The 14488-nt window shown below is 45.9% G+C and overlaps 1 protein-coding gene across 31 annotated transcripts in view; it reads right to left on the reverse strand.

Annotated features, from left to right (window-relative positions):
• Window positions 1–14488, reverse strand: part of SCRIB (scribble planar cell polarity protein) — a 123482-nt gene that overhangs the window by 63761 nt on the left and 45233 nt on the right. For 30 of the 31 annotated variants that reach the window (XM_054814017.1, XM_054814043.1, XM_054814040.1 and 27 more), the window contains 4 exons: window positions 7750–7839; window positions 7120–7197; window positions 4702–5016; window positions 4139–4219 (listed from right to left, as the gene is read on the reverse strand). In XM_054814017.1, coding sequence (XP_054669992.1) covers window positions 4139–4219; window positions 4702–5016; window positions 7120–7197; window positions 7750–7839 — 564 coding nt within the window. The remainder of the gene's footprint in view (window positions 1–4138; window positions 4220–4701; window positions 5017–7119; window positions 7198–7749; window positions 7840–14488) is intronic. The other variant, XM_054814021.1, reaches the window with a different exon arrangement.

The following is a 14488-nucleotide window of genomic DNA, read 5'->3' on the forward strand; positions in this document are numbered from 1 at the left end:
GCGTCACAGGTAACAGAGACAAGGCTCAAGACACTCATGGATGGATCATTAAAAGAATCACTCAAATGATAACATTAAAGAAGTGCAACCAAAAACTTGGTAATCAATATGCAGAGGAAATCAAGATTATCACGGATTATCAGAACAGCTCTCAGAAAGAGCAAACTTGCTAGAGGAAGTTTTAACGGGGATTGTGGGAACGTGCAAAACTTATTATGGGATGTTTAGCACAAGGATCACAGGTGGGAAAGGGGAGTGGCCACGGAAGAGAAAGGAGGAACTAACATGAGAAAATGGAGAGGGTGAAGAATAAAAGAGGCTGATCGCACGCAAGCAGGCTGCTGGTCAGTATGCTTGTCTGGCGAAGCCCTGTGCCTGATCACCACAGTCTGCTCTTTTTATCAAACTCTGTATTCACCGTGCGAGTTTGCTCTCTATTCTGGGTATGTGTGCAAGATCTAGTAGTAAAATCCAAGTTGGACTAGCTAGCAAGTAGGAATCCAAAATGTGGGAAGACCCAACAGCTGCCCCAAAACTGGACAGAAGGCTCAGGGTCTGACCAAAGAGCCTTCAAGAACTTGACACTTGGACCAGAGACTGAAGAGACATGCAAACACGAATATTTATGTGAGTGAGGGAGTATATGTGCATGTTCCACTAGCAAACCTTAAACCCAATCAGCCAAAGGGCAGGAACAGGGCTAAGTTGTCTGTGTTGTTGACACCCTGCAAGGACTGTTTGTGTTTATGTCTGTGCCTGTAAAGGTACTGCCCCCCTTCTTGTCTGTGTAAGTCCACGGTCAGCCATGTCTGCAGTGTGTTTCATCTTTGGAATCTGCACTTAGCCTTCCTGATGGCTGGACCTGGGAATGGGGAAAAGCAGCAGCCTTGTGTCCAGTGGACTGGGAAGCGAGGATCCCCTTGGGTCCTCCCGTCTGCCAGATACACCAACTTTTAATGAAGATGACATGCAGAAGAGACTTAGCCCTAGGGCTGTTATCACCAGATCAAGGCCTAACATACTCCACAGACAGACCTGCCATAGCAGCATGCACTCTTGACTTTACGCATTCCCCTCTGTCATTTTTCTGCCACTGACAAGAACATAAGAATGGTCAGATTTGGTCACACCAAAAGCATACAGTGGTACTTCCCCAGACTAGTGAACAGGGACACAGGAACTCCGAGTCGTAATAACAGCCCTCGATGGCATTTTACTCATTAACTTAGAATCATAGAATTGTTTAGGTTGGAAAAGACCTTTAACTTCTCCATTACCTGGCAATCATGATGCCTTCCCAACTTTTGGACTGCTAGTTTTCAGTGGCCTTTATTGTTCCGTCTCTGCTTAGCAACAGAACAAGGCCAACCAGTGCAGTTTGGCGACCTACGTGCCCAGCGGACGGGAAAGAGTGTCATCTGTCCTTTCCCAGCTCCACACATTTTAATGTGTGCCTGGGAGTTATATTAGTCTGGCAAATTTCTTAGTGACCAGACTGCTGTCATTAGGACTCCCATGTGTCGCCTGGTGCTACTACTGTCCTAGTCTCCCCCAGAATCAGTTTTCTTTAGTCTACTCCCAGTCCTATCCCAAAAAACTAGCTGCCCTTAGCCACTGCTCCCAATCCTGCACCCTCCCTGCTAGATTCCCATCTCACGATTCAAACTGTCCAACATACCCCCCCCCGCCCTTGCAGCTCCCTGCTCCATGTCTTCCAATACCAAAATCGCTCTCAAGATGCCTGTGATGACTCTCAAGACACACTGGAATATGGGGAAAGCTGGAGAGTTAGTAGTCGATCACTAGTGAGTTTTGTGGGGTGTTAACTTTGAAGAGAGATCTAGGCTGGGCTCTTCAATCCATGTACTCAAAGCTCCCTTAAGAAAACAAATGGAGCTATCCCAGTCCTTCCCCTCCAGAGAAGCCAGGATGATTTAGAGCACAGGGGAAGAGTATGAAGCTGTGCTGTATTTCTTTTCCTAAGAAAACAAAAATTCTTTGGCAAAGTGAGAACTGAGGCATGACTAGGAGACTATGGCTTTGGAAATGGGCCTATGCCTGCTGGACCTATGAAACAGCCCGTTATCCTAACAAGGGCCCTCCTGCTTTCCCCATGCAGATACAGGGGAACACATGCAACCTGCACTGCACATCCCAGGAATCATCACAGCCTGAAAAGCTTTCCAATAAAAATGGGAAACCATTGCTTCAAAAGAGTTGTGGTAAACAGGGAATTTATGAGATGCTACACAGGCACTGCTTTGAAGTAAACAGAACAGACATTCTCTCAATACGCAGTATCACTGGGCCAGGGCAGTCCCGTAACTCTAACCTAGCACCAGATTTCGCCAAAGACAGGGTGAAACTCACACAGCTGCTCACGCATTTCTTACAGCAAGCAGATATTCTCAAGGACAAATATCACCGAGGAGATATGAGTGGCCTCAGGATGTAAGACTACCACTATGTGGATATTATACTTAGCAGTGAAACCCATGAGCAGGGAAGGCAGAGTGGCAGCTGCTGCCAGGAGGCATGGCTGCTGGCGAAGCGACAGTCAGAAACTTCTGTGCCTTCCAGCAAGTGATGTGAACAGTCCAGGCTAGGTAAGTGTTCTCCTGGAAGATAATAATTTGTTCCTGCTTTCATCACAACTGAGCACAAGATTTGAGCTGCAGCTGATGCTCAGCACCAAACGTTTTATGACTACATACACTTCAGCACAGGTAACATCTTTGAGAGCAGAGGACCATGCTCTCAAGCATGGACATATATTCCACCTATGCAATAACACTGCACTCATTGCAGCAGGGTGTGTCACAGGACTAATGACAGCAAGGCCTTCATCCACATTAAAATCAAACAAAGGTCCTGAGTTCTGTAAGCCCTGAGCCCATACATTGCAGTCTGAAGACACTGCAAGCTATTACTAGGGAATTAGATCTGCTTTTCCTATGAAGCTGCCCACAGATATAAATAGAACTGCTAATGTGGGGTGGAGACAGGTTTGACTTTTAACTCTATTCTGAGATCTTGTGTTTCCTTCTTGCCACAGGTAGTGCAAATAACACTGTGTGATAGGCTGTGTGCCTGCAATTACGCCTCTCGGTCATGCCTCTGTACCAGCGGAACATCAAAAGATGAGCAAAACCAAAATAATTTAGGCCATGTGGCAACAATCAGGGTCAGGGCTTGATTTTTGGAGGAAGAGGGAGCACTAGCAAGGAGGGAGAGATGCTGTACCAGTTCAAGTCTCCTGCCAAGATATGAATGTCAGACCTGGGCCAGAGTTCCACTAAAGTTTTGTGCCAGAGCAAATACAACACAGCCCCCAGCCTAGGGATAGAGCAGACAGAAGCCAGCACTGACAAGGCTGTATCAGTGTTTACTCACGCCAGCTCTGTGGTAACACGTGCTCTTACCACAACAGCTGGATCAGAAACCCACCACCAGCACCAGGATGCAGGAGCTTTCACTCGGAGACAGCATGCGAGCTTGGGAAGAGGGTCAGGAGACTCAGCAGACTCTCCCCACAGGAGGGGGAGCAAGTGGCACATTAGGCAGAGAGACTTGAGGTTAGAGGCAGCAGTGAGATCCATACCACTGGCACAAACAGGAAGGGAAACTGGGGCCAGAGTTTCAAATGAAAGCAGGGGGAAGCACTGCAGTACAGCCTGCCCAGCTCCACACCACCCTCAGGCAGCCTCCCTCCGCTTCAAGCCTACGCTGACTCCTGCCACCCCGCTCTCCGCAGGGAGCCAGTCAGCTGTGCCCCAAAGGGCCTCCCTCCCCACACGCCGTGCTGTGGCAGAGCCCCCCGAGGCTGTCCTACAAGGCTCTGGAGGGACACCAGGCTAGGGCAGTGTTGTCGCATCATCTCTCTCCAGTACAGCCTGGACTGCCACATGCTGTTCCTGTGGGGAAGCACTCACACAGGGCTTAGGGAAATGGGAGGCATGAACTGCACCCACCACCAGTCGCTGGCAGGGGTATAACCACCAAAATTAAATGCTCTCCCAGAAGGCTCAGGAGCTAAAAAAGGATCCCCAAAATCCTGCTTCAATGACAGAAAAACAGTCCCTGTATGAGGAAAGGCAGGGAGCCAAGTCAGACCCTTTCCCTGCACACCCACACTCACCGAGATGACCCGATCTCCTACGTGCAGGATCCCGTCCCGATGGGCTGCACCACCCTCTGCAATCCGTGAGATAAAGATCCCCTGAAACACAGTCAGAAGGGTCAGAGCAGCCTGTGCTTCCCCTCACCAGGGCTTGGCTTTCCAGAATTGTTCCTGGACACCAGACAGGTCTCAGCCCTTTCCCCTTCCCTCCCTTGCTCTGGCACTTCCCATTTGTTCCTCACTCCACACAAACCTTCTTCTGCTTCTAGAGCCACCTGCAAAGCCTGCAGCTGCAGCAAAGCCTTCATGTGGCTGAGAGCCCAGAATATATGTCAAGAGGCCAGCAGCAAGATTAAATGTCACTGGCAGGGACTGTGAGCCCCAGCCCCACCTCCTTCTGAACCTCTCTCCTTCCCCAACTTAACAGTAGATTTTGGCTCTCAGAGCCTGCCTGGCCCACCAGCCCAGGGCCATGCCACACTGCTGCGTGCCCGAGGGTGAGGAAGACTCCGTGCTGCTCCCACAAGTAGCACCGTGAGCCAGGGATCAAGCACCTTCCTTCCCAGGCAATCATTACTGACCGTGTCACCAGCCCGGTAGGGTGTGGAGCCTTTGCCGCCAGCAATGCTGAAGCCCAGGCCCTTCTCATTGCGCATGAGGCAGGTGGAATATCTCTCTGTGGAAGGTGCCCCCTCGGGTCGCTCTGGGAAGCGTAGACCACCTCGCCTCTCACGAGGGCTGTAGTCATCTTCAGGGCGCAGTGGTGTGACAGTGATAGCATTCTCTGGCTCCACCATCCGCTCCCGCAGAACTGTCATGGAGACAGAGCTTCCTGATCCACGCAGAGCTTCCACCGCCACGTGATGCTCAGCACAGTGCAGGGACACGCCGTTCACCTGGAGACAGACAGAGCCGGCACAACCCTTACCCTCGTGGGGAATTCTTCCAACAGCTGCACAGACAGCTCCAGCCTTAGCAACGGCTGCCCAGCGGAAGCACAGCTCATCCCCTGCAGAGCTGGGCCGACACCTTGTTCCCACAGGGGTACCCAGACCTCACCGGCTGCCTGTGTGGGAGCTTCCCTGCACGCGCCAGCACAGGACAGCCCCTGCCAAGCACAGTAAAGGCCCTTCCAGAGGAATTTTACCCCCTGCACAGGGAGCTCCAACTTCCCTATCACCTGTATCATCCCTGCAGGAAACTCCCAGACAGATAACCACTCACCCAGAACTATTTCCCCTAACAAATCTCAGTACAACTCAGGTGGATACAACTTCTTGCTCACCTTCAAGAAGGACATCTGCTTCTTCATACCCTAAAATACCCATTTCCTTCCCCTCCATGCAAAACTAGTACGGTACTTGCAGGGAGGACACCAGGTTCTGCAGCTCTCAAGGAAGCAACCTAATTCCCTCCACTCTTGCTTCCCTGATTTCAGAAAAAAAGGACCTACCACATTAGAAGACTGAGGAAATGCAAAGTGGGGGCCCACGAAGCTGAAGAATCTTAGTTTCATAGCAGCTATCTCATTTTATATTAACACAGACTTAAAGGAAAGATCATCTGGCGCTCGGCCTGAAAACTAGATGTTCAAATCTATTTCCTCCACTTCATGGCATTCAGAGTTTCTTCCCATCGTGGCCTTCATTACTGAGCAACACTGTGTATCCCTACTCCAGGGGTAAAGAGGTATTCCTTACAATTCATAGCCAATGAGAATGGAACCCAAGTCAGATGCGCCTCAGCCACATCTGTCTTGTGGACGTAACGCAGTCTTTTAGAAGGAATACAACAAATCTCTGAGTTGTGTTGCGAGGGTACACCCACTTTTGCAGGAGGCATAGATGAATGGGCATCATGGGAAGTGAATCAGAAGTGGGAGGGGAGAGGGAAGGGGGGGAAAAGTCTTTTCTCAAAGCTGTAACTGAAGAGGGATCTACCTTACATGAAGTAGTAGGGTGCCATGAATGTAACTGTTGGGAAAAGGAATAATCATTCATCTCTCAAAATCTTCAAGATCTGATACCCTTTTGAAGTCATTCTACAGCAAAATGCTTTATGATACATGCAGCACAAGGATGCTCGGTGACACTTAAGGCCCTAAAACATACAAGGCATCCGGCCAGATCAAGTTCATGTGCCTCTTAGGACTTAAAACTTCGTGGAATTATCAAGACAATTCTATGATAACTGCAGAAGTGAACAAGGTAACTTCTGAAACTCCAGAATCAAGTTTTTCTCATGAAGCAATATAAAAACTTCTAATTACAGAACCATATAGCACTTTATTTGACTTCTACTGTGGTCAATGCCAGGTAAGTGATAAGAAAGACTGAAACATCTACTCAGGCAAAAGCTCAGGTCTCCACTGCTAATACGTAGGCTGCAGTGAGTAGGAGTGCATGAGATACCTACAGACACCACATCAGATTGCCCAAACACAGGCCAGCGCCCCAAATACAGACCACTTATCCCTCTCATCTCTGTCCAGCACTGTAATGACATCTACTCCCTCCATAATGCAATCAATCCTTCCCTGAGTACATCTCAATCCTGTATGATTAATCACATTTTTAAATAATTTGAAGGCAGGCAAGTACGGCATGTGGCTGACTCCCTGGTTAAGGAGTTATCTTACAAGGTCCACTTTTGCCCACACAGGAAAATGGATGTGTAAAGGCCAGCTGGTCAGCCTGTTGGGGACACGGGCACACACTGCTGAGTATTTCTTTCCACCTGGGTTACACAACATTTCAGAGTTGGGGGAGAGTGAACGCAGGAGCAATTTCCGTCCTTATAAAGCAGCAAAACGTTAACAGTAATGTTAATTAAACAACTAACTCTCTGAGCCAGGGGAATTTTGTTTTGCTCTTGCACAGCTCCTGATGCTTAATTTGGCCTACAAACTAGCGCGATGCAAATAAATGCCACACCATAGTTCTCCTTCCGCTCTCAAGTTATTAGAAGCATTTACTTCTTCACAATAGCTAGGTTCTTACCTCCAGGAGCTTGTCCCCAACGCGAACTCCTGCACGAGCTGCAGGACCCTCTTCTGACACGCGGGAAATAAAGATGCCCTGGAAATAAAACCACTTGTTAGAAGAGGCGGAGCCCATTCCTCAACCCTCTGAAGTGTAGAGAGACCACTCCACCCCATTGAACTTAAGAGATAGGGAAAATCCCTCACCAATCCCATAACCCTGGCTGTGGGGACAGGACAGCCACATCATCCCATTCAGGAGTTGGTAGAAAGGGGAAAGAAATCCCATTGCAGGGCTACCCTACAGGTGACAAAGGGGAAAAGGGAACGACACTTTAATCCTTTTCCAGCAGGACGAGAACATGACACAGCTGATGCCACCACGTGTGGAAAGCAACCCCATACTCTTCGTCTTGTGAGTCCTGTACATCAGGACAGAGATGGGAAAGAAACAGCTGTTCTCATCGCTGCTCTCTGTGGGCAGCAGAAAGGTACAAGTTGTGCTCCAGAGGCAAGAGCCTGCTCAGCCCTGCCAGCCTCCTGCTTCGGGGTGGCTCTGAGAGCCCAGCCACAGACGTCCAACCTCCAGCCAGAGAGAACCTGTCCCTGAAAGTGGGTGCTTCAATGACGATATGGTCCAGGGTCTTACCTCATCGTCACCCTTATAGGGGGTGGAGCCCTTGCCCCCTGCGATGCTGATGCCCAGCCCCCCTGTCTGCCGCACGATAGTCAGTGTCAACTGGAAGCAGAATGGACACAGGTTACAGGTCAGTGCAGACCAGGAGAACGCCCAAAACATCTTGAAGAGCAAGGGATGACTACTTAAAGAATAAGCACAAGAGTATAAACTTTATCTGCATGCACCTGCTCACATATTTGTGTAAGCTGTGGTATCTGTGCCTCAAAGGCACCAAAGTCACTATACATTTAAACAAGCAAATGTTTTTTCACAGTTGAGTTCTGAACTATATCTCAAGACCAAGAATCAGTTTTCCTGTAATGAACACATCGGAATGAGATGTCCACCACAAAGTAAACTGAGCAGCAGTGGGGTTGAACTGGATAAAGAAACAAGGATAGTGTTCACACACAGCCCAGCTCTACCAACATGGCTCCCTTTGGGGTGTAATTCCATACAACTGCTGGGACATTAAGGGTCACCCCAATGTAGTGTGCAGAAACAAGGATGGCACCTCTTCCAGAATACCCTGGACAGATACTTGGCTTTGCTCTATTGATGGAAATCAATGCATGACTCCAGAAAAGCCATCTGCTTTGTCCAGCTGGCTCCTTCCTCTTCTCCCCTCTGCACACGCAGGCTAAGGATTGTGGCTGTGCAAACCAGAGCTCTCTTCTCCTTCCTATCTCCCACCTCTACATACCAAATTCTGCCCACTTCCAACAGCAAAACCTTTGGTCAAACTTGACCTGAAATTGGTTCTGTTCAGGACACCAGCATAAACTGTTCACAGTGCCCAGCCACAAGAAGGAAGAGAGGGAGCATGTGGTAGGATGCAGGGAAAGGAATGGGATAGATAGGACTCTCAGGGATCTGTCAGGGCCAAGGACAAAGGAGCTGGTGAGTGACAGAAATGTACATCATAGATTCCTGGAGAGAACCAAATTTGCTGTCCTCCAGATGTCACTTCTCTGGAAACAAAGTCCAGAACAGAGAGCGGCTGCTGCAGAGGTGTCTAGCTTCAACATCAGGTCCGCTTGGTCTAGGTCAGGCCACAGTGTGGGCAGCAAAACAAGCAGGAGACTTGCTTTCCCTTAACCCCTCTCTTCAAATCCTTCTTTGCTTTCTACCATGACAGAAGCAACAGCCTGTGAGGCTTCACATTCTTCTAAGTTTAGAACAAAACCAAAAAAACACCACAGGAAATGCAGAACTAAAATGAGATCCCTTGCCATTTCCTTTGGTGCCCAGACAACAACGTAGCAGAAAGCTGCGGGGATCTTCACAAGAAATCCCTGATTCTAGACAGACCATAAGTACATTGTCTCCGGTGCAAGATGCAGAGACTGAGTAAAATGCAAGTATTGAAAGACAAGGATTATTCAGGTGAGACAGAGAAATGTGGTACTCATGAGATAGCATTGCACGTCATCGACAGCACACTTTAAAACCAGTTATAAATTAAACTAACACTTCTTGCCCGAAGAAGTCTATTAGGATCTAACTACAAATACCACTTTTTTTTCTTCCAGTCTCACTGGATTTTAGTAATGCTCTGACAACTTGTATCTATATTCAACACGAAAACTTCCAAAGACGATGAAAAACTAGGTCTCCAGACAAGGACTGGAGTGTATTCTAATAACAGGATCCAGGTATTTCTAAAGTAAGATAGCTGATGGTTTTGCTCAGTGCCTGAATCAATAGGACAGGATTGCTGTTTTTGACAATGAACGAGGAATATACAATGTCACTGGTTACAGAAAGTCACTTTCAGTTGCACAGTAAGTTGATTGCGTAAACTAACTGAAAGATAAACAACAAACCCACGGATTTCACAAATTCATAGAAACCAGACTGAAAATATGGGGAAATTTGCCAGAAAAGTCAACTGAACTGAGTGTTAAGAACCTTATGTCTATCAACATACGTCACAAAAGCAAAACACCAAGGAGGAACCAGACCAAATTAAAGACACTGCTAGAACAACAGCAAATGGGCTCAAATTGGGCATAAGTATATTTAGGCTGGAAAGATAATTTCAAACTCCCAAAGCAAATTAGTTCTCCCTTAAAAACAATGTGGTAAGAAGCAGAATTGGTGAATGTTTGAAGTCTATGAAAAGAATAATTGACATGAATATGAACCTGAGAAAGAAGGAACTGGATCCAGTAGCCTATAAAGGCCTTTCAGTTTTATAGTCAATATTTCACATTACAGCCTAGACACTGCTTTTTGCACTAAACCAGTAAGCTATTTCTTCCCAAAAGCACATCTGTCCTCAGAGCTGCCTTGACTTCTGTGATGTCTAGACTGATACTCTGAAAATACAGCAAATTGCTGCCATAACAGCAGGGACAGCACAGCTTCCACCCCTGCGATCACTCTCGCCAGTGACTTTTCTGGGTATTTTTCTCTTCTTGCATTTTTTCTCCTAGAAGCAGGGATCCACCTGCTGCTCAGCAATAGCTCATCTCAGGCATAACAACTGATCTGTGATACTCCCCACCTAGAAACATGCTGCTCAACTGACTCCAGCTCCTTCCTTTGCAGAAAGGGCAAACTTTCATTAAGTGGGCAACATATCCAGAGTTTCTTCCTAGTTCCTCACAGACACACAAGCATCCATGTCCTCCACAGAAAAGTGCTACTGGGAAGGAGAAAGTGGGAAAACTGAAAAAGCTGCCACTTCAGCCTAGAGTTGTCACCTACTCGAACTGCCACTGGAGACTTGGGGAAATCCATTTATCATCAATGGCACCAAAGCACAAGCCAAGGAAGCAGTTACGTCTCTCTCCCCTCTCCTCTAACCCCTCGGTCCCACCTGTGTTTCTGCCTGTACGTCTCCGGGGAACACACTCAAACAAGGACTAATTCCATTTTAACCTATTTTTCATATGTTTTTAATATAGCTGTCTTTTAACAGATTCACTTGGCAGAACTTCACAGATTAAATTACATAATTTATTACCACTAAATATTGTGGAACTAAAAATGTATAAATGGGATTGGAGAGATCAGACAATGTCATAGACAGCAGCTCCACCATGTCTAGTACGATGGTATGAACAGTCCAGAAATCCTAAACTACAGATTGCAAGGATCTGGGAAAATACCAGTGAAAAGATCACCATGTCTCGCTAAGGTCTGCACTTCCTCATCCCTGAAGAAATTCCCTCACATCCACCATTAGAGGCATCTTTACACAGGCATCACATTCAATTCTGTGTGTCCTTTTTCCAGGAACACCTCAACAAAAGAGAGGGTACTTAACATAAGACATAAATGTAAGAGTTCAGGAGCCAGAGGCACTGACTCACCAGGAAAGATTAGAAGAGCTAAAGCTGTCTGGCTTCAGCAAGCAGTAACTCGTGAGGACAAGGGGACAGGCTGAAAATATCAGTGACCAAATAGAAGGTGGAAGATTACTGCATGAGCTGTTGAGAACTAAATTAAAAACAAATAACGCAAAGAGGAACATGAAGGAAAGATCCTGCCCTGGCAGAGGAGCAGCGTGCTGGGTATGAGCCGCAGATTTTCTAGCTCTGATCTTATTTCTTCTTCCATTCAGATGGGTTTTTAGTTACCAAAGGAATGGATACTTGCAAGGCAGAGATGATACTGTACAGATCAGAGAAACTAAGCACTTTACTGCCTTCTTACTAAACACCTCTCCACTCACTTTAGTACTAACCAGAGAGCGTGCCAAATAAGAAGAGTTTGCAAGCCCGTGAGTGACAGCAGCATTAAGAGCAGACGGGACAGGCAACCTGCAATGCTCTGGCGTACTCTTGCAGACATTTCATTAACTGAGGATGAAGAAAGGATGCATTTTTTTAAAATATGATGACTTTTGAACCATAAGTTAAAAAAATAGGTTCATATAGGTATAAATTAATCTTGATATTAATATATATATGAATCTGTAGCTAGCATATAGATATGAATCATATATCATGATATATATATTTTAGTCTGCAGAAAAGGAGGCTCAGGGGAGACCTGATTGCTCTCCACAACTACCTGAAAGAAGGGTGTAGCCACATAGGGGTTGGTCTCTTCTCCCAAGTAACAAGTGATAGGACAAGAGGAAATGGCCTCAAGTTGTGCCTAGGGAGATTTAGATTGGATACTAGGAAAAGTTTATTCACCGAAAGGGTTGTCAAGCATTGGAAGAGGCTGCCCAGGGAAGTGCTGGAGTCACTGTCCCTGGAGGTATTTAAAAGACATGTAGATGTAGTGCTTAGGGACATGGTTTAGTGGTGGACTTGGCAATGCTAGGTTAACGGTTGGACTTGATGATCTTAGAGGTCTTTTCCAACCAAAACGATTCTATGATTCTATGTCATATATATGAATATTTGTATCTATATAGGTATGTCTCTATAGAGATATGATTTCATCTTGAAAGAAGAAAAAATTTTACAGTGAGAACAATCAATCACTGGAACAACCTCCCCAGGGACGCAGTCGAGTCCCCATCACTGGAGGTTTTCAAGACGCGATCGGTCAGGGTGCTAGATAATCTCATCTAGGCTCCCTTTCCCACAAAAGACTGGACCTTTTGAGGTCCCTTCCAACCTGGGCTGTTCTATGATTCTATGATTAGCTCTTTCATTAACGAGTTCAAGAAATAGGTGTAACCGTGGGATAGGGGCCGTGAAACAGAAACTATAGAATTAGGTTGAGATAATTAGTTTGTAACCAAGGTAATAGGTAATGAAGCTAACTGACCATGGCAAGGTACAGTGCTGCTATGTTCCATGTACAGTCCCTACCAAACTGAACAATAGGTTTGGAGATATTAATCTTATGAAGTAAGTTGGTATGGACAGGTGCACCCACAGCAAGGACACCGCGCATGCCTGCATGAAGGAGGTCATCCAGCGGACACAGGTGCAAGACCACTGACGACCACCAGAGACCCTTGAGGACCACCGACTCAAATCACTGAACATGCGTGACGGGGAGGAGAACATGGAAATGGATTCCAAGAAATGATTATCATAGGACTGCCCTTTCTGAGAAAAACGATGAATATGTATGTTTTGATCCTACATACCCTGTGTGTTGGTGATCACCTGGCATGCACGTTGGGTGGAGCTATCCCCCGTGCATCCAGCGCTGCAATAAAGAATGCCTGCCTTTTAACACTACATTGGTGTTACGAGGTTTATTCCCGGATTTCGGTGACATAGGGATTTCAGAATCTAGTACTTCCTCCTCATCATGGCAGGCATCCAGGTTTGCCACAGGCATGGAAATGCCAACAGCAAAAGAGAGGATCCTGAAAGGAATGGAGCTGGCTAAATCATGGAATGCAACAGGACATAGTCCCTCTGGAAATGAAAACATTCAACTTCTTAGATAAACAGAAACCAAGTGAATATTGGACAATTCTACCGAGCCTTGAACCATTCCCAGAACTGGAAATAGGACAAAAACTTACATGCAGAAATACTGCAGATTCAGCTGGAATGAGGGACACTGAAACACATTATATATCTTCTTCTCTTCAGCAGTAAGGAATTTTTATTCCTATTCTTACTGATTCTTTTTCTGTGGTAAAATAATTGGTATAGTCATAATTTTGCATCATCATGACTACAAAATTTCACTTAGAAACTCCTCTCAGCCCAGTAATTCCTTACTGTTCTAAAGGTCTGCTTTAGCCCATCATTTAATATACAATTAAAGGGCTGAAAGGACTGGAGAATTTACAGCTCTTCTAAAATCTGTCTCAACAGCTAGCCTCACATTAAGAATTGTGCTTCATTTCCACTTTGTGCTGCTAAGGGCAGATAGCACAGTAGGAGAGTGTTTGTCCAAGGTGACAATGAGATATATGGAAAATTCTTGCACTAAACCTGGCATCACTCATTTTAAAACATACAAGCTGAGATATGTTTAAGTACACCAACAAGCTGGAGGACAAAACTCACGAAGAACCGTGATGCTGAATGCAACAAAAGCTGGGTAGCTAAAGAGAATTCCCATCCATGAACAGAAACTACCACATTTGCAGTGGAAGAAAAACTATGCAATTTAGTGAACTAAAGTCTGAATAGACTCTGTCATGTTAGCCACAGTCAACAAACCTGAATTCAAGTAGAACAGGTGAATGGAAAGGTAGTGAGAAAGACAGGGACTAGAAATCTATCTTACAAGAGAACACTGGAAGAATTTGGTTTCTTTTATCTAGCAAAACGAAGGCTAGAAGGTGGTGTGACTGATGTCCATCAAAATATTCCAAGGACATGCAGACAAAGGGTCACACAGCAGGAAAGAGATTTTTCAAGATAAAGTGTAATGAAAACAATGAATTAACAAATGCAAGTTCAGCTTGAAAGCAAGTCTTCTAATCATTCAAGAAGTAGAAATCTGGAGAAGTTTCTGGTTTCTCCCAGCAGGAGGAATCTGCGTGTGTGCACATGCATCAAGTAACAGGAAACTATATGCAATAAAAAGTTTGACTGACTTATGAAATAGAGTATAGTATCTGGTTGCCAGTGGTGGTAGGAGACTTGACTTCAGGATTTCTTCCAAATAATCTATGTTATCTTCATTGTAAATTTAGCTTGTTGCTACTGAATTGCACACAACACTTTTTATTTTTTTGCTCAAGTGTATCTTCCAGAAATGGCAATCTATCCCAATCTTGCCTCATTTCAGTTTCTGGATCCAAGCTGGAGATTGTCATCCATCACAA

The sequence above is a fragment of the Grus americana genome, chromosome 2, assembly GCF_028858705.1.
Source record: "Grus americana isolate bGruAme1 chromosome 2, bGruAme1.mat, whole genome shotgun sequence".
In the NCBI taxonomy this organism is placed as follows: Eukaryota; Metazoa; Chordata; class Aves; order Gruiformes; family Gruidae; genus Grus; species Grus americana.